The sequence below is a fragment of the Elephas maximus genome, chromosome 7, assembly GCF_024166365.1.
Source record: "Elephas maximus indicus isolate mEleMax1 chromosome 7, mEleMax1 primary haplotype, whole genome shotgun sequence".
Taxonomy (NCBI): domain Eukaryota; kingdom Metazoa; phylum Chordata; class Mammalia; order Proboscidea; family Elephantidae; genus Elephas; species Elephas maximus.
The window spans coordinates 13,083,324-13,103,366 of record NC_064825.1 but is presented as its reverse complement, the minus strand read 5'-3'; the positions used below and the strand labels follow the sequence as shown (position 1 = coordinate 13,103,366).

At 35.7% G+C, this 20,043-nt stretch overlaps 1 protein-coding gene across 1 annotated transcript in view; it reads right to left on the bottom strand.

The window, feature by feature from the left end:
- Positions 1 to 20,043, bottom strand: part of GUCY1A2 (guanylate cyclase 1 soluble subunit alpha 2) — a 430,508-nt gene that overhangs the window by 127,070 nt on the left and 283,395 nt on the right. The window contains exon 6 of the mRNA XM_049889439.1: positions 12,948 to 13,091. Coding sequence (XP_049745396.1) covers positions 12,948 to 13,091 — 144 coding nt within the window. The remainder of the gene's footprint in view (positions 1 to 12,947; positions 13,092 to 20,043) is intronic.

The following is a 20,043-nucleotide window of genomic DNA, read 5'->3' as shown; positions in this document are numbered from 1 at the left end:
ATGGGCAGCTCCTGTCTGGAGGCTGGACGAGAAGGCAGAAAGGAACAGGAGCTGGTTGAATGGACATGGGAAACCCAGGTTGGAAAGGGGGAGTGTGCTGTAACATAAGGATTGCAGCTAGTGTTGCATAGTAATGTATGTATAAATTTTTGTATAAGAAATTAACTTGAGCTGTAAACTAAAGCACAATAAATAAAAAAAAAAACTGGGGAGGAGAAACTGGCGTAGCAGCTCTTAAGGAAATACCCTGTTGAGGGGAGAGCACAGTTGGCAAACAAATGTAAAAGATGTGCATTATTTGTGTAAAAATGTGGTAACATTATCTTGTTATTTCCATGCCATTATCCTACTGTAAGATTTAAGTTACTAATGTTGGCTTATGCGCATGTAACAATCAACCTTAAATGAGACTAAGTTAAACTGGCAGTAAAAGATAAAAATCTTCTGTCAACAATGCCAAATAAAAAGACCAAATTCTAAAGATAATGGGTTTAAATTTATCCCCAAAATAGGTTGATGAAATCATATCTTAATTTCTCTTTGGGGCAAGAGCTGGCAGACAGAAATTCTTATTCTTTATGTAAAACTCAGATAAATAAAAACATGAGCTGCCTAACTGCCTGGAGGCTGCACACTTCTAAGTGCACCACACAAAATAATGAAATAAAAATGAATGCCTTTACTAACATCATTTTTAGTGTCTTCTTAGGATATTGTAGGCTTCAACCCAACAGCTGTTCCACGGGAGAAAAGACCTGGAGAACTCTTCCCGTAAAGATTACAGTCTAGGAAACCCTATGGGGGCAATTCTACTCAGTCACACAGGATGGCTTTGAGTTGCAATTAATTTGATGATACATAACACACACAAACACATACACACACACACAAACAAAATCTAGGAAAAGGCATTTTATGGACACAGGCTAATACAGGTGAAATAGATTAAAACTTCCTTAGAAGTATTTGTGCCTGTAGCCATATCTAAATTGTAAGTTTATGAAATATTTAAACCATGTCTCCACTAAAGAATGTATTTCTCTTCTAAAAATGTGCTGCACAAAATCAAACTAATTTTGCTCTTTACATGCAGTTTTAAGCAAATCAGTTTAATTTTCCCCTCCCGTTACTTGGTTTTGTTTCTCTTTTCACTAACTTATCATCACAAATTTTTTTCATGTAGCAAAACTATGCTCAGAAAATCTGTTTGACAAATAGCATAACAAAAAATGTCGGCAAGGCTAATATTTTTAGAAACGTGTGCCTGATAAACTCTTTTCTTCAAAGACTGAAGATATGACCGAAAGTTTGTGACAATATAATATTAGGATCAGTCATAACTAAAGACAAAAGCTAGAATACAAACTGCAACGGAATCCCATCTCACATACGTAATAATGTGTATTTAAGTCATTATGGCAACATCTTATACAGAGGTGATAAAGCATGAAGGCTCTCTATTAAAGCTCGACACTAGAGCATCAGGCTAGAAAAGTAATTTTATGATTAAAACTCATATTTTTGTTCAATGCAAAAAAAAAAAAACCAACTAGAATATAAGACACAATTTTTGAATTACAATAATACTCTTACTGATAAAGATCCAAGACCACGCCCATCCGCATGGATTACACCTCAATATAAAACTAAAATCCTCACAACTGGACCAATGAGCAACATCATGATAAATGGGGAAAAGACTGAAGTTGTCAAGGATTTCATTTTACTTGGATCCACAATCAATGCCCATCGAAGCAGCAGTCAAGAAATCAAATGATGCATTGAATTGGGTAAATCTTCTGTGAAAGAGCTCTTTAAAGTGTTAAAAAACAAAGATGTCAGTTGGAGGACTAAGGCACACCTGACCCAAGCCGTGGTGTTTTCCATTGCTTTATATACATAGGAAAGCTGGACAACGAATAAGGAAGACCGAAGAAGAACTGACACCTTTCATTTACGGTGCTGGTGAAGAATATTGAATATACCATGGACTGCCAGAAGTACAAACACATCTGCCCGTCTTGGAAGAAGTACAGCCATAATGCTCCTTAGAAGTAAGGATGGCAAGACTTTGTCTGACATACCTTGGACATATTATCAGAAGTGATCAGTCCCTGGAGAAGGACATCATGCTTGGTAAAGCAGAGGGTGAGTAAAAAGAGCAGACTCTCAGCAAGATGGACTGACACAGTGACTGCAACAATGCACTCATGCATGGCAATAATTGTGAGGCTGGTCAAGGACTGGGCAGTGTTTCCTTCTGTTGTCCATGGGGTCACTATGAGTTGGAACTGACTCAATGGCAGCTAACAACAACAACATGAAATAATATAAACATAACGCTTTTAAATCTGTAGTGTCTTGTATTACAATCTACAATAAACAATAAAGAAAAGGAAAACAAACATAGAAAAAAAAAAAAACAGTACAGTAAGATGACTAATAGGTGTACCCACCCATTCTGGTTGGTGATTGCAATTTTCAAAATAGTGATGGAATAATATCTATTTCTTCTCCACATAACTGAATCTCTCTTACTTTTCAATTTAAAAATTTAATCATTTAGGATGGAATAGCTCTAAAATAGATTAAAATAATATCATTCCCTTAAAAAGGAAATCTAACATAAATTTTCTGGAGGACTAAAGCCATGTAGGTAGTGGAATACTCAAAGAGAACAGGGAAAATTTTGAGACCATGAAAATTATTGAAAATGTGTTTATACATTTATATACAAGTCTATATTTTTGTCTATTGATATACAAGTATATTTATATTTGGAGCCCTGGTGGTGCAGTAGTTGAGTTCAGCTGCTAACCAAAAGGTCGGCAGTTTGAATCCACCAGGCACTCCTTAGAAACCCTATGGGACAGTTCTACTCTGTCCTATAGGGGAGCTATGAGTCAGAATTGACTCGCAGGCAACGGGTTTTTTTTTTTTAATTCATATTTATAATTCCACATTTATATACAAGTCCATAAAAAAAAAATAGAGTATAGTAATTAGGAACTGTTGCTACGTTTTTATTCTTTTCTTCACTTATAAAATGGAAATAATAGCAATGCTTCCACATAGAGCTATTATGAGACTTACTTATCACATGGAAAGGACTTAGAACAGTGCCTGGCATATCCTGTTTCAATTGCTGTTATTTATTGTTATTCTGCAGTAGCCAGTTTATGAGCATATATGCATATATGTTTAAACATACATGAGTGTGTGTTCTTTTCTCCTGTCTATCTAAGGGGTCCTTTTATGCAAAATCATAGACTTTATGACTATGCATAAATATAAATTTGTGAGGGCAAATCATTACTACCAAAATAAAACTCTTAGAAAATATAAACACCACTTAGAACATCTATTTCTAGTTACAGCAGATTAAATAATTTGAACAACCCTCCGCAGTCCCACTAACCAGGCAATGAAAGCTTTTATTGATCCAAGATGCAGATGAAGGTGAACCTGAGAAGTATGCACTGAATTTGGGGTTGCTTTTCTACTCTGTGCGCTTGCCAACTCCAGAAGAGGTAGCTGAGAGGTTGAAAAACTTAGTACTTTTGACAACCTTGCAGGACTAAACCCATTGCTGTCGAGTCAATTTCAACTCAAAACAACCCTATATGACAGAGTAGAACTGCCTCATAGAGTTTCCAAAGAGCACCTGGTGGATTCAAACTGCTGACCATTTTGGTTAGCAGCCATGACTCTTAACCACTATGCCACCAGGGTTTCCTTGCAGGACTAAGGGGACAAAAATACAAGTTCAAGAATTGTCAAGACGGATGCTTCAGTAAACCCTCTATAATTTGAGGTGGGATTCTTACAGGCAACACCACAGGTACAAGGGCAATACCAAAAATATAATGGTGGACAAAAAGTTGATTGGCCCTTACAGAGACTGAAGCCCAGCTTCAAATCATCTGATCCGTGATTGCTAGAGCTCCAAGCTTCCTTCCAGAAGCACTCATAATATTTCTTTGGAGGACAGTGACATCATCCTAGGTCTCAAATTATTTCTATAATTTTTCTACACAATGTCCAGCACTCAAGCAAAAAAAAAAAAGAAAGAAAATTAATTAGGCTTACAGTAAACAACACATATAAACATTAATCGAAAGAATGGACAAAATAATAGACCCATAGGGGCTACAGAGAATGGACTTATCCAGCAAAGAGTTTAAAATAACTCTAGAAGATAATGCAAGGAAATAAATACAATAAGAAAAATTTTGTCAGAGAAATGTAAACTTAAAAAACTATAGACAGCTATAACAATATTAAGTATTAAATGGATGGGTTTAACAAATGATTTTTAGACCCAACTGAGGCGAGTATTAGTGAGCTAGAAGTTAGATCTGAAGAGATTATATAGAATGAAGCTTGGAGAGTTAAAAGGAAGCAAAATACAGAAGATAGTCTGTTGTAACCTGATCCACTGGTAAACTCTCAGCAGAAAAAAAATACTTAAAACGTATTCTTTTCAAAAATATAAACATATTTTTAGTACCAAATAAATTCACAATACAAACAGAATAAATAAATAAATCTATTAGAAAATATATTTAGTCACAAATTTCCCCAATAAGATTACTAATATTTTTGTATATTATTACTACCCTAAAACAATAACTTACTAAAACTGAAATGTGTTACCTAGGAGATTAAAAGCAACTTCAAGTGCACCTACTGAATAAGCACAAGAAGTGAGGACAATTAGGCTCAGTGTCTTAATAGTGAGTTCATACAGTGCCTATCGAGGTATTTCTGAACTTTAGGTTTTTCTCAGATATAGATTCTTGAGGTTGAACAGTTCAAATAAGTATACCCACTCCTCACTTTCAGCATGGTTAGGTTCCAAAGACCAGGTCATTACACAAAAATGGCGGATGATCACATCAGGTCACAAAATGGAGGATGACTACAATGTTACATAACTGCCAAGTTACATCATTACATAACTGCCAAACTACTGAGAATCATGGCCCAGCCAAGTTGACACATAAACTTAATCATCACAGCAAGCGTTACTTTTGCCTCGAACTTCGGCATTTGTCACTACCAGATGCCTGTCATTAATGCACAAAACAGTCAGATAGTAGATTTTTACTATTGTCGTAAATGCGAAATGTCCAATAATGAGATAATCAATAAGTGTGTACACATACACAGTTTAGAATAAAACAATAATTTGAATTTTATAAATAATCAAAAAAATCATAGAAAATTAATCATCATCCAATAAGTAGCTTTTCCTTCTCTAAACACAGTCTCAGATTGTAATCTTAAAGTTAGTTAAATATTGCAATATCTGCAAAAAAGAAAACCCCTCTAAATATTTAAATAGCACCAGGTTTCCTTTGTAAATAAGTAACAAGTATCTTAAAAAATTAATTGGAGAATAACTATTTCATAATCTCAAAAAAAAAAAAAAGAATCCTGTAAAGTGATTAGAAGAAGGTGAAGCTTAAGGAGTTATAATCTAACGTATTAGAGGGCATGTAAATTCGTTGATATTCCTGCTTTGGGATTAGAAGAAATTCCCAGCATTTCCCTGATTTGCAACTGAGATTGCTAAACACATTAGTATTACAACATGATTACACATTGTTTTTTAATTTTATTTCAGTCTCTCTATAATTGCCTTGTTATATAAAATGCACTGTTCTCTGAACTAATGAAGAGAGTCTGAATTTGTATGCCCATGTGATAAAATTCAATGAAAATACCTTTTAAAAATGGAAGTTCAGAACTAAAACTTAGACATCTGTATGAACTCCGTCTTCCTTAAAAGCCTTAAAGGGTGAAAACGCTACTAGTCTTTCTAATACATCCTTAATCACATTCTCTAGTCAATCCTCAACTCAGCTCCCCAGCCCTAGCAACACCTTTTTTTTTTTTTTTAAAGATAAAGCAGAAGCAACAATAAATGTTTGGTTATTTAATTGAAGAGTAGTTATAACTGTAAGCCTTTCAGAACTAAAAACTTTATCCAAAATTAAGCTCACAAGACTGAAGAACATAAAGAATATACAGCTATACAATTTTCTAAGGAAATCACAATATGGCTAGCTCAAGGAAGGAAGAGGAAATAAATCTGATTTTACTTTTCTTCAGTTGTCTATTGTTTAAAGTATAAGAAAATAAGATTCCTCTAGGGAGGAAACAAAAAATAGACATAATGCTGGTATTTCCATAGTTTTGGCCGGAAGAATAAACATCATATTCACCAAGCATAAAAAAAGAAGAAAAAAAAAAACTCAAAACACTGTTTTTAAAAGAAGTCACCCAACCCAACCCAGTGCCCTCAAGTGGATTCTGACTCATAGCAACCGTACAGGACGGAGTAGAACTGCCCCATAGAGTTTCCAAGGAGTGCCTGGCGGATTTGAACTGCCGACCTTTTGGCTAGCAGCCGTAGCACTTAACCACTAAGCCAAGAAACTCAAAATACTCTTTTTGAAAGAAATCATATTAAAGTTACTTTGAACTGGTTTTTCAGAATTTATTGTATAGATAGGCCATATTTATGCATGCTTTGTAGATATTTTTTTTTTTTGTAGATATAGCCAATGACTAGCCTCTGGGTTTCAGTATTTATAGTACAATAATTTACCCGAGTATTTAAAGGCTGAGTAAGTAAAATGCTACATACTCAGGTTATTTTTAAAAGTTAAAAAATTAACCTAGGCAGTTTTACAATTAATAAGTCAGCAACATTACCAATTGTTTGCAAGCAATTACAATTGACTATTCAGGTTCCTATTGCGCATCATGGCAGGAATCTGCAAAGGCTCATGAAGCCATATAAAATATAGTTTATTTTTCAAAATTTGAGAGTTTGGGTTTGATTTTAAATAATTATGGTAACTCAACTTAAATTTTAAATGGCTTAAAAACTTACATAATTTGAGGTAAACAATCAACTATCAACAAACGTATCAACTCTATGGCAACACCCAAGCATTTTATAATGAAAGATTCCACAATAAGTTTAGAAATGTTCCCATGGCACCAGCTAAAAGGCAATATAAAACCAAGTTAATATGCTGAAAAAGAACTCCAAAACCATGCGAATAATGTAAGTTAGTAATGAAGCTAAAATTATAAGCTGGTTTTATTATTTTGAATTCTTTTTCTGTAACCTTATTAAATCTTTATGGAATTTCCTCTTCTGATTTAATAAGACTGTCTTATTTTTTTTTATTCATAAGGCAGAGTTAATATTATATTCCACAAATGAAAAATATTGATGAACACTGTAAAACACAATTCTCTGGTTTTGTTTCTTGTAATTTAAGTTTGCTGTGACAATGTTAAAATCAAAACAAACATTATATCCCCTATTAAAAAAAAAAAAATTTAACAGAGAAGACAACACCAAATGATGAAGCTGCCCAACTGGTAGGCTTCAAAATTTAAGAACTGATATGAATTCCATATAGAATGTGTATATTTGCAATTCACAGCAGATCTGAGACAGCATTTTTCTAATTAGTTAGTTTCTCCTGGCAGTGGTGGACATGTCAGTGATATACTTGAGTAACTATTACCAAACTAGATAATCGTACCCTGAAAGGACATAAACCAGATTTTTTAAATGTCCTATACTTCCCTATGTTCACCACTGACAAGATAATTAGAAAACTCTTTATCTTTCATTTTTTAAAAAAATTGTCCAATATAAACATATACGTGCATATACTATAGAACAGTGACAAAATGGAGAACTTTGGACTCTGGCCCTTATCTGCAGTTTTCCTATCACATCCTCCCCTCTCCCATCAGCTTCTTTATTTCTCTTGAAGGTAAGCACTGTCTTGAAATTTGTATTAATCATTCTCTTTTCTTCCTTTACAGTTCTTCTATTAATGCATATATTTCTGAAAAGCATATATATATATTTTTTATTTTGCCAGTTTTTGAACTTAATTAAATGAATAAAACTATACAGTTCTTCTATGGTTTGCTTCTTTTGCTCAATATTATGTTTTTCAGATTCATCCATCTAGATGTCAGTAGCTGAAATCATTCATTTTCCCAATTGTGTGGTATGTGATGGTATAAAACATGCATGATAATTCACCCATTCTGTTGATGGGTATTTGAGTTAGCTCCAATTTGTAGTTATTACTAAAAGTATTGTAGTTACACTAACAGTATTTGTGAATAGTCTTGTGTGTTACTTGTGCTACACCTGCACAAGTACTTCCCTACAAGGAAGAATTGCTGGGTTGTAGGATATGCACAAGTTAAACTTTACCAGTTAATGTTAAGTAAATTGCACCAGTTCAGACTCCCACCAGCTGTATGTGAGATTTCCTGCTGCTTCAGATCCTCTCCAACAGTGGTACTGTCAAATGCTCAAATGGAGCCAAACTAGCAGCCATGAATGCTATATCACAGTGTTATTACTTCATATTAATCTTATTACTGGTGGTGGTAAGTTCCTTTTCATACATTTATAGCCTTTTATGTTTTCTTGCTTTGAAATGCTTGATCCTATCTTTTGCTCATTTTTTTCAATTGAATTGTCTTTCATTTTCTCAATAATTCATAGGAGATATATATACATATATTCACAATAACCTATTAATCTATCAAAGTTACTTATCTTTTGTTGGTTGTGTTACAAATATATTCTCCAAGTTCGAGGTTGTCTTTTCACTTCAAGTGTTCTTTGATGAACAAGGTTTTAATTTTAATGTGATAAAAATTTATATACATTTTCCTTTATGATTTGCAAAGTTTTGACATGACTCCTTTACAAGAAATTCTTCCTTACTTTAATGATAAATTTACAGTTTTGTAGTAGGGTCTTTCACATTTATCCCACATGGAATTGATTTATGTGCACAGTACAATTAGACATCCAATTTCAATTTGTTTTCACATGAATAAAAAATTGTCCCCAAATAATTTAATGATAGCCTATCTTTTTACTCATCAGTGTTGCCTTTGTCATTAAACAAGTCTTTTTTTTTTTTTTTTCTCTGATGTACGGTAGTCTCGTTATGAAGTGTTTAGTTTTGGATTCCTATGTTTTATATTTTGTAGGATTCTTTAGGCTTACTGTCTTTGAGAACTAATTGATGACTTTTAATAGTTCTAGAAAAAAAAGTTTCCATTTTTTTTGCATTCCCTCTATTATTTCCATGTAGAACACCAATCAAATATACAGTACATCTTTCTACGCTCTCCTCAATGTTTCTTACATATCTTGCATTCTGTCTTTTATATTTTCTCAACTTTAATTCTCTGGACTTAGCTATGGATAATTTCTCCATTTCTAACTTTCAGTTTACTAATTCTTGCTTCAGTTGTGCCTAATCTTATCGTCTTATAAACTCATCCACTGAGCTCTTTTTTATGTATTATGTGATTTTATGTTTTCCTGAATCTTTTTTTCAAATCTACTTGCTGGGGATACTGTGTGGTTTAAAGTCAGGAAAGGTGTGCGTCAGGGTAGTATCCTGTCATCATACCTATTCAATCTGTATGCTGAGCAAATAATCAGAGAAGCTGGACTATATGAAGAGGAACAGGGCATCAAGATTGGAGGAAGACTCATTAACAACTTGTGCTATGCAGATAACACAACAGTGCTTGTTGAAAGTGAAGAGGACTTGAAGCACTTATTGATGAAGATCAAAGACCACAGCCTTCAGTATGGATTACATCTCAACATAAAGAAAACAAAAATCCTCATGACTGGACCAATAAGCAACATCATGATAAATGAGGAAAAGACAGAAGTTGTCAAGGATTTCATTCTACTTGGATCTACAACCAACACCCATGGAAGCAGCAGTTAAGAAATCAAATGACGCATTGCATTGGGCAAATCTGCGGCAAAAGACCTCTTTAAAGTGTTGAAAAGCAAAGACGTCACCTTAAGGACTAAGATGTGCCTGATTCAAGCTGTGGTATTTTCAATCACATCATATGCATGCAAAAGCTGCTCAGTGAATAAGGAAGACCGAAGAATTGATGCCTTTGAATTGTGGTGTTGGTGAAGAATATTGAATGTACCATGGCCTGCTAAAAGAATGAACAAATATGCCTTGGAAGAAGTACAACCAGAATGCTCCTTAGAAGCAAGGATGTTGAGACTGCATTTTGCATACTTTGGACATGTTGTCAGGAAGGATCGGTCTTGGAGAAGGTGTTCATGCCTGGTAAAGTACAGGGTCAGCAGAAGACAGGAAGACCCTCAAAGAGATGGACTGACATGGTGCCTGCAACAATGGGCTCAAGCATAACAATGACTATGAGCATGGAGCAGGACGAGGCAGTGTTTCATTCTGTGGTATATAGGGCTGTATGTTGGAACCGACTCAAGGGCACCTAACAACAACAACAACAACACTCTCCCCTTCACAATTTTCGAGCTTCTCTTTTATTTCTTAATTATATTAAACTTTGGCATTTTGATTTTCTGTCTGATAGTTTTGATATATGAGAACACTACAGATTTGTTATTCTCATCTATTGTTTCTACTGGTTCACATGCATATTACTTTGTTTTCCTGTATGTGTGTGTTAACAGACTCCATTTTTTAGATTTACAGAGAAATTGTGCTGAAATTACAGTTCTCATATACCTCCCTCCCCCTGCACACTGTCTCTCTTATTAATATCTTGCATTTCTGTAATAAAAAACCAAAACTCATTACCATCAAGTCGATTCCAGTTGATATATTTGTTAAAATTAACAAACATTTTCTTTTGTTTTTACTGTTAGCTGCTCATTTTCCAGAGCACTTTACCTCTGGAAATTCTTTGAGGATGAGTTTGAAGTTGACTTCTTTCAGGAGGAATACTGTTTCCCAGTCTCCTATTACCACTACTAATGATAGAACACTTAAGCTAAATTTATCATTTAATTTTTTTGCTGTCCACACACACAGCATGATTCGTATATTTTTCTGTTTCCTATTATTTGAGTTATTAATATTTTATATTTTAAAAATATTTAATATAGAATTTTAACAGTTTCAAACAGAAGAGCACCTAATTTGCCACAGGGCCAAAACTAAAAATATACTCACATAGTGAAGTTTTTTTTTCTCTATTTTTTAACCCATAGTTGTTGAGCTGTTAAAAAGGGCTGTATTAAAAAAAAATTTTTTTAATAATATTTCATTGTGTTTTTGGTGAAAGTTTACACAGCAAGTTAGGTTCCCCTTTGACAATTTCCACATAAATTGATCAATGATATTTCTTATATTTTTCACATTGTGTCAACATTCTCATTAATTGTGCCCTGGTTGTTCCATCTGTAGCTCTCTAGATTCCCCTTTATCTTCTCATCTCTGCTTTAGGTTAAATGTTGACCTTTTGGACTCATACAGTTTTTTTTTTAAGTAGAGCACCAATCTAATGGGTAATAGTCTTTATTTTGTGTGTCACTCTGCTTTTCTGTTAAAAGGTGGTCTCATGGGGCAATAGTTGCAAGGAGTCCTCTGGTCTCAGTAGTCTAGTTAATCTGGCTATTTTTAAGAATTTGAGTTTTATTCTGCATTTTTTTCCCATTCTACCCAGGATCATCTACTGTAATCCTGGTCAGATGGGTCAGTGGTGGTAGCCAGTCACCATCTAGTTCTTCTAGTCTCAGGGTAGTTGAGGTCATAGCTCATGTAGGCTATCAGCCTTGTAGACTTGTTTCCTCTCTGTGATTTTTTGGTTACCTTCTTACTCTTTTACTCCTGATGAGTAGAGACCAATAGTTGTGTCTTAGATGACTGCTCACAAGCTTTTAAGACCCCCTACTCTACTCACTTCACTAGGATGTACAACATGGAGTTGTGAGCTATATTATGCCAACTGACTGAGTTGTCCCATGAGACTATGGTTCTAAGCTTTCAAACAGATCTCAGAGGGTGTTTGGTTATGTCTCAGGAGTACCTATAGTAATATCTTTAATGAATATATGTGTCTTTCTACACATATCTGTATTTACAACACACAGATATTTCTATCTGTTCTCACATATGTGTATGGACCTACTTGTATATGTATGTGCCTATACCCTTCCTTATGTGATCCTAGACTCATTTTTTGTTCTTTGTTGGATTTATTGCCCTCTGTCTTAAATTTAAGGTTATTTTTCCAAATATAAGATTTTTGTTTACAAGGATTCATAGTAACAGCCTCTGGGCTCCACCATAGGCCTTTGGCAGAAATACAGCTTGGTAACCTCATCTATTTCCCAGAGGTAGATGACAGACCACAGAGCACTGGCAGTAGCAAAGACTCCAAGACACCAGAAGCTATATTTTTTACCTTTTAAAAAAGTTTCCGTAGTTGTTGGGCTCCGACCTTCAAGCTGTGCTGCATGTAAACCATGCTAAGTCAACCCTGAGGCCTGAAGCTACATAAGGAACCCCGTATACTACCTATAGGATGTTGCCCAGGTCTTCCATTTTCTTGCTTCTTTGTTTTGGATTATCTCTCAGACTCTGGTTCTCACCATCATCCCTGCTTGGAGTTGATGACTTATTCACTGGCACCAAGTTTTCCCTTCCCTCATTCTAATATTTTAGCTTTGCTTTTTTCTATTCATAGTAATTTTCCCTCCACACACCTTTTCCTACTTTGGTCTCTATTCCATTTATTCTTCTCCTGGATCTATGAGTTACATCTTGTCATCTCTAGTCCTCCTTCAGTAGATCTAAATCGATAGGTTCCAGCAAGTAGAATTCAGAAGGGAATTTCTTGCCCCTTCAGTTAAAGGAGAGCCTTGATGGCACAGTGGTTAAGAGCTCGGATGCTAATCAAAAGGTCTGCCTCTGAATCTACCAGCCACTCCTTGGAAACCCTCTGGGGCAGTTCTACTCTGTCCTATAGGATCCCTATTAGTCAGAATCAACTTGATGACAATGGATTTAGTTTTTGGTTCTTTCAGTTAAAGGTGCATTTACTCCTCAAGCCAGATTCTGAGTTACCTGAATTGGTCTTCCATCAGGTGTCAGCACTTCTTCTGAAAGTTCCATCATCTTCAAGGCCATCAGAGCAATGGGTTTCGCATGGCAGAGGCTTTTTCTGTGGAGTCCTGCTGCAACACAGTATGCATCACCTATTGTTTCCACCTGCAGCAATCAGACAAATCAAATGCAAACATATGATAACAAGCCAGAATCGAAATGATTTGTTATCAGCAATCACAAATGTTGCTGAAAAACATGTCAGCAAAACATCAATAAATTAAGCAATTAGACAACTGAGTGTAATCATAGCAGAGTTTGCAAACAGCTGCAGTCAAATTCTGACATCTCACTCCAGGGCTGTTCATCAACATTATCATCCTAGAAGTTCATTGAAATTCGGAACAACTGAAATATAAAATAATTAACCGTCAGGAAAATAGAATTATCAGTATTTTGATAAGACAATTTCAAGATAATGACTTTACCAAGCCACCTTCTTATCTCTTTCAAACATCCAGGTAGATATTTTCTGGATAACATTTTTTCCCCAAGTTTTCTACACTGTTCAATATATCTGTAATTTTGTTGGGTCAGGCCTACTCTTACCCTTAATAATTATAATAGCTAACTTTTTATTGAATTCTTAATCTGTATCATTAATTATGGCAAGCAACTTTACACACATTATCTTATTTGTTGCTGTTGTTAGCTGCTGTCGAGTTGGTTCCGACTCATAGTGATCCTACGCCCAACAGAACAAAACACTGCCCGATCCTGAGCCATCCCTACAATCGTTGTTACGCTTGAGCTCATTGTTGCAGCCATTGTGTCAATCCACCTCGTTGAGGGTCTTTCTCTTCTCCACTGACCCTGTACTTTGCCAAGCACGATGTCCTTCTCCAGGGACTGATCCCTCCTGACAACATGTCCAAAGTATGTAAGATGCAGTATTGCCATCTTTGCTACTAAGGAGCATTCTGGTTGTACTTCTTTCAAGACAGATTTGTTCATTCTTTTGGCAGTCCATGGTATATTCAATATTCTTCGCCAATGCCATAATTCAAGGGCGTCAGTTCTTCTTCGGTCTTCCTTATTCATTGTCCAGCTTTCACATGCATATGATATGATTGAAAATACTATGGCTTGGGTCAGGTGCACCTTAGTCTTCAAGGTGAAATCTTTGCTTTTCAACACTTTAAAGAGATCCTTTGCAGCAAATTTACCCAATGCAATGCATCTCTTGATTTTTTAAAATAATTTTTATTGTGCTTTAAGTGAAAGCTTACAAATCAAGTCAGTCTCTCACACAAAAACTTATGTACACCTTGCTACATACTCCCAATTACTCTCCCCCTGATGATACAGCCTGCTCCCTCCCTCCACTCTCTTTTCCTGTCCATTTCGCCAGCTTCTAACCCCCTGTACCCTCTCATCGCCCCTCCAGGCAGGAGATAACAACATAGACTGAAATGACGACCTGATCCAAGAAGCTCACTCCTCACCAGCATCCCTCTCCAACCCATTTTCAAGTAAAATCCCTCTCTGAAGAGTTGGCTTCGGGAATGGTTCCTGTCCTGGGCCAACAGAAGGTCTGGGGGCCATGACCACCAGGGTCCTTCTAGTCTCAGTCAGACCATTAAGTCTGGTCTTTTTATGAGAATTTGGGGTCTGCATCCCACTGGTCTCCTGCTCCCTCAGGGGTTCTCTGTTGTGTTCCCTGTCAGGGCAGTCATCGGTTGTAGCCGGGCACCATCAAGTTCCTCTGGTCTCAGGATGATGTAGTCTCTGATTCATGTGGCCCTTTCTGTCTTTTGAGCTCATAATTACCTCGTGTACTTGGTGTTCTTCATTCTCCTTTGATCCAGGTAGGTTGAGACTCATTGATGCATCCTAGATGGCCGCTTGCTGGTGTTTAAGACCTCAAACACCAGTCTTCAAAGTGGGATGCAGAATGTTTTTTTAATAGATTTTATTTTGCCAATTAACCCTGAAACCATGGTCCCCAAACCCCTGCCCCTGCAACGCTGGCCTTGGAAGCTTTCAGTTTCTTCACGAAAATTCTTTGCTTTTGGTTTAGTCCACTTGTGCTGACCTCCCCTGTGTTGTGTGTTGTCTTTCCCTTCACCTAAAGTAGTTCTTATCTACTAATTGGTGAATACCCGCTCCCACCTTCCCTCCCTCCCCCCTGTCGTAACCACAAAGGAGTGTTTTCTTCTCAGTTTAAACTATTTCTCAAGTTCTTATAATAGTGGTCTTATACAATATTTGTCGTTTTGCAACTGACTAATTTCATTCAGCATAATGCCTTCCAGGTTCCTCCATGTTAAGAAATGTTTCACAGATTCATCACTGTTCTCTACCGATGTGTAGTATTCCATTGTGTGGATATACCATAATTTATTTATCCATTCATCCATTGATGGGCACCTTGGTTGCTTCCACCTTTTTGCTATTGTAAACAGTGCTGCAATAAACATGGATGTGCATATATATGCTTGTGTAAAGACTCTTATTTCTCTAGGTTATATTTCGAGGAGTGGGATTGCTGGGTCCTATGGAAGTTCTATTTCTAGCTTTTTAAGGAAGTGCCAAATCGATTTCCAGAGTGGTTGTACCATTTTATATTCCCACCAGCAGTGTATGAGTGTTCCAATCCACACCCTCTCCAACATTTATTATTTTGTGTTTTTTGGATTAACGCAGCCTTGTTGGAGCGAGATGAAATCTCATTGTAGTTTCAACTTGCATTTCTCTAATGGCTGTTTAATGGCTAATGATTGTGAGCATTTCCTCATGTATCTGTTAGCTGCCTGAATGTCTTCTTTAGTGAAGTGTCTATTCATATCTTTTGCGCATTTTTTAATTGGGTTATCTGTCTTTTTGTAGTTGAGTTTTTCCAGTACCATGTAGATTTTAGAGATCAGGCGCTGATCGGAAGTGTCATACCTAAAAAATTTTCCCAGTCTGTAGGTAGTCTTTTTACTCTTTTGGTGAAGTCTTTGGATGAGCCTAGGTGTTTGATTTTTAGGAGCTCCCAGTTATCTAATTTTTCTTCTGCATTGTTAGTAATGTTTTGTATACTGTTTATGCCATGTATTAGGGCTCCTAATGTTGTCCCTATTTTTTCTTCCATGATCTTTATTGTTTTAGATTTTATATTTAGGTCTTTGATCCATTTTGAGCTCATTTTTGTGCATGGAGTGAGATATGGGTCTTGTTTCATTTGTTTGCAGATGGATATCCAGGTATGCCAGCACCATTTGTTAAAAAGACTGTCTTTTCCCCATTTAACTGTTTTGGGGCCTTTGTCAAATATCAACTGCTCATATGTGGATGGATTTATGTCTGGATTCTGTTCCACTGGTCTATGTATCTGTTGTTGTACCAGTACCAGGCTGTTTTGACTACTGTGGCAGTATAATAGGTTTTAAAATCAGGTAAAGTAAGGCCGCCCACTTTGTTCTTTTTCAGTAATGCCTTACTTATCCAGGGCCTCCTTCCCTTCCATATAAGTTGTTTTGTTCCTCCATCTCATTAAAGAATGTCATTAGGATTTGGATAGGAATTGCATTAAATGTATAAATCGCTTTTGGTATAACAGATATTTTGATAATGCTTAGTCTTCCTATCCATGAGCAAGGTACGTTTTTCCACTTATGTAAGTCTCTTTTGGTTTCTTGCAGAAGTGTATTGCAGTTTTCTTTGTATAAGTATTTTACATACCTGGTAAGATTTATTCCTAAGTATTTTATCTTTTGGGGGGCTACTGTAAATGGCATTGATTTGGTGATTTCCTCTCCAATGTTCTTTTTGTTGGTGTAGAGGAATCCAGCTGATTTTTGTATGTTTATCTTGTATTCTGATGCTCTGCTGAACTCTTCTATTAGTTTCAGTAGTTTTCTGGAGGTTTCCTCAGGGTTTTCTATGTGTAAGATCATGTCATCTGCAAATAGAGATGATTTTACTTCTTCCTTGCCAATCTGGATGCCCTTGATTTCTTTATCTAGCCTAATTGCTCTGGCTAGGACCTCCAACTCATGTTGAGTAAGAGTGGTGATAAAGGGCATCCTTGCCTGGTTCCGGATCTCAGTGGGAATGCTTTCAGGCTCTCCCTGTTTTAGGGTGATGTTGGGTGTTGGCTTTGTATAAATGGCCTTTATTATGTTGAGGAATTTTCCTTCTATTCCTATTTTGCTGAGAGTTTTTATCATGAATTTTTGTTGATCTTTGTCAAATGCCTTTTCTGATCAATTGATAAAATCTCTTGTTTTTTTTTATGTGGTGGATTACGTTAATTGTTTTTCTAATGTTGAACCATCTTTGCACACTTGGTATGAATCCCACTTGGTCATGGTGAATTATTTTTTTGATATGTTGTTGAATTCTATTGGCTAGAATTTTGTTGAGGATTTTTGCATCTACATTCATGAGGGATATAGGTCTATAATTTTCTTTTTTTGTGGTGTCTACCTGGTTTTGGTATCAGGCATATGCTGGCTTCATAGAATGAGTTTGGGAGTACTCTGTCCTTATCTATGCTTTCAAATACCTTTAGTAGTAGTGGTGTTAACTCTTCTCTGAAAGTTTGGTAGAACTCTGCAGTGAAGCCTTCCAGACCAGGGCTTTTCTTTCTTGGGAGTTTTTGATTACCTTTTCAATCTCTTCTTTTGTTATGGGTCTATTTAGTTGTTTTACCTCTGTTTGTGTTAGTGTAGGTAGGTAGTGTGTTTCTAGGAATTCATCCATTTCTTCTACGTTTTGAAATTTGTTAAAGTACAATTTTTCATAGTAATCTGATATGATTCTTTTAATTTCAGTTGGGTGTGTTGTAATATCACCCCCCTCATTTCTTATTCGGGTTATTTGCTTCCTCTCCTGTTTTTCTTTTGTCAGTTTGGCCAGTGGTTTATCAATGTTGTTGATTTTTTCAAAGAACCAGCTTTTGGTCTTGTTAATTCTTTCAATTGTTTTTCTGTTTTCTATTTCATTTAGTTCTGCTCTAATTTTTATTGTTTTCTTCTGGTGCATGTGGGTTTCTTTTGTTTTTCTCTATTTGTTCAAGTTGTAGGGAAAATTCTTTGATTTTGGCCCTTTCTTCATTCTAGATGTGTGCATTTATTGATATAAATTGGCCTCTGAGCACCGCTTTTGGTGTGTCCCAAAGGTTTTGATAGGAAGTGTTTTCATTCTTATTGGATGCTATGAATATCTTTATTCCATCCTTAATGTCTTCTATAATCCAGTCTGTCTTTGAGGAGGGTATTGTTCAGTTTCTAAGTGTTTGATTTCTTTTTCCTCCTTTTCCTGTTATTGATTTCCACTTTTATGGCCTTATGGTCAGAGAAGATGCTTTGTAATATTTCAATGTTTTGGATTCTGCTAAGGGTTGCTTTATGACCTAACATGTGATCTATTCTAGAGAATGTTCCATGTGCACTAGGAAAGAAAGTATACTTGGCTGCTGTTGGGAGGAGTGTTCTGTATATGTCAAGTTGGTTGATTGTGGCATTTAGATCTTCCATGTCTTCATTGAGCTTCTTTCTGGATATCCTGTCCTTAACCGAAAGTGGTGTGTTGATGTCTCCTACTATTATTCTGGAGCTGTCTATCTCACTTTTCAATGCTGATAGTTTGTTGTATGTATCTTGCAGCCCTGTCATTGGGTGCATAAATATTTAATATGGTTATATCTTCTTGGAGTATTGTCCCTTTAATCATCATATAGTGTCCTTCTTTATCCTTTCTGATGGATTTAACTTTAAAGTCTATTTTGTCAGAAATTAATATTGCCACTCCTGCTCTTTTTTGATTGTTGTTTGCTTGATATATTTTTTTTCCATCCTTTGAGTTTTTGTTTGTTTGTCTAAGGTGTTTCTCTTGTAGGCAGCATATAGGCAGATGGTGTTTTTTAATCCATTCTGCCACTCTCCGTCTCTTTATTGGTGCATTTAGTCCATTTACATTCAGCGTAATTATGGATAGGTATGAATTTAGTGCTATCATTTTGATGTCTTTTTTTGTGTGTTGTTGACAGTTTCTTCTTTCCACTTAATTTTATGTGCTGAATAAAAAAAAATTATGTGCTGAATAGATTATCTTTATATATTGTCCTTTTCTCATATTTGTTCTTTCTGATTTCTTTTCTGCTGAGTCTCTATTTTTTTCTTCTATTTTATTTTGGTGAGTAGGATAGTTTGTCTCCTTTGTGGTTACCTTACTATTTACCCCTATATTTCTGAATTAAAACCTTACTTTTATTTCTTTGTGTTGCCGTGTCTTCTTCTCCATATGGAAGGTCTATGAATACATTTCTTAGACCTTATTTATTATTTTAACGTCATCTTCTTTTATATAATAACATCACGGTTACCCTGTTTTGAGCTTTTTTTTTTTTTTTTTAAATAATCTCGCTTTGTTTTTTCGGATTTCCCTGTCTAGGTTGTCTTCTTGTTGCTCTGCCCAGTGTTCTAGTCTTGGGTTGATACCTGATATTACTGATTTTCTAACCAAAGAACTCCCTTTAGTATTTCTTGTAGTTTTGGTTTGGTTTTTACGAATTCCCTAAACTTGTGTTTATATGGAAATGTCTTAATTTCACCTTCATATTTAAGAGACAGTTTTGATGGATATATGATTGTTCCATAGCAATTTTTTCCTTCAATTTTTTAAATACGTCATCCCATTGCCTTCTTGCCTGCATGGTTTCTGCTGAGTAGTCTGAGCTTATTCGTATTGACTCCCCTTGTAGGTGACTTTTCGTTTATTCCTCGCTGCTCTTATAATTCTCTCTTTATCTTTGGTTTTGGCAAGTTTGATTATAATTTGTCTTGGTGACTTTCTTTTAAGATCTACCTTATGTGGAGTTCGATGAGCATCTGGGATAGATATCTTCTCATCTTTCGTGATATCAGGGAAGTTTTCTGCCAACAAACCTTCAACAATTCTCTCTGTATTTTCTGTTATCCCTCCCTGTTCTGGTAGTCCAATCACTCATAGGTTATTTCTCTTGATAGACTCCCACATGATTCTTAAGGTTTCTTCATTTTTTTTTAATTCTGTTATCTGATTTTTCTTCAGATAGACTAGTGCCAAGTGATTTATCTTTGAGTTCAGA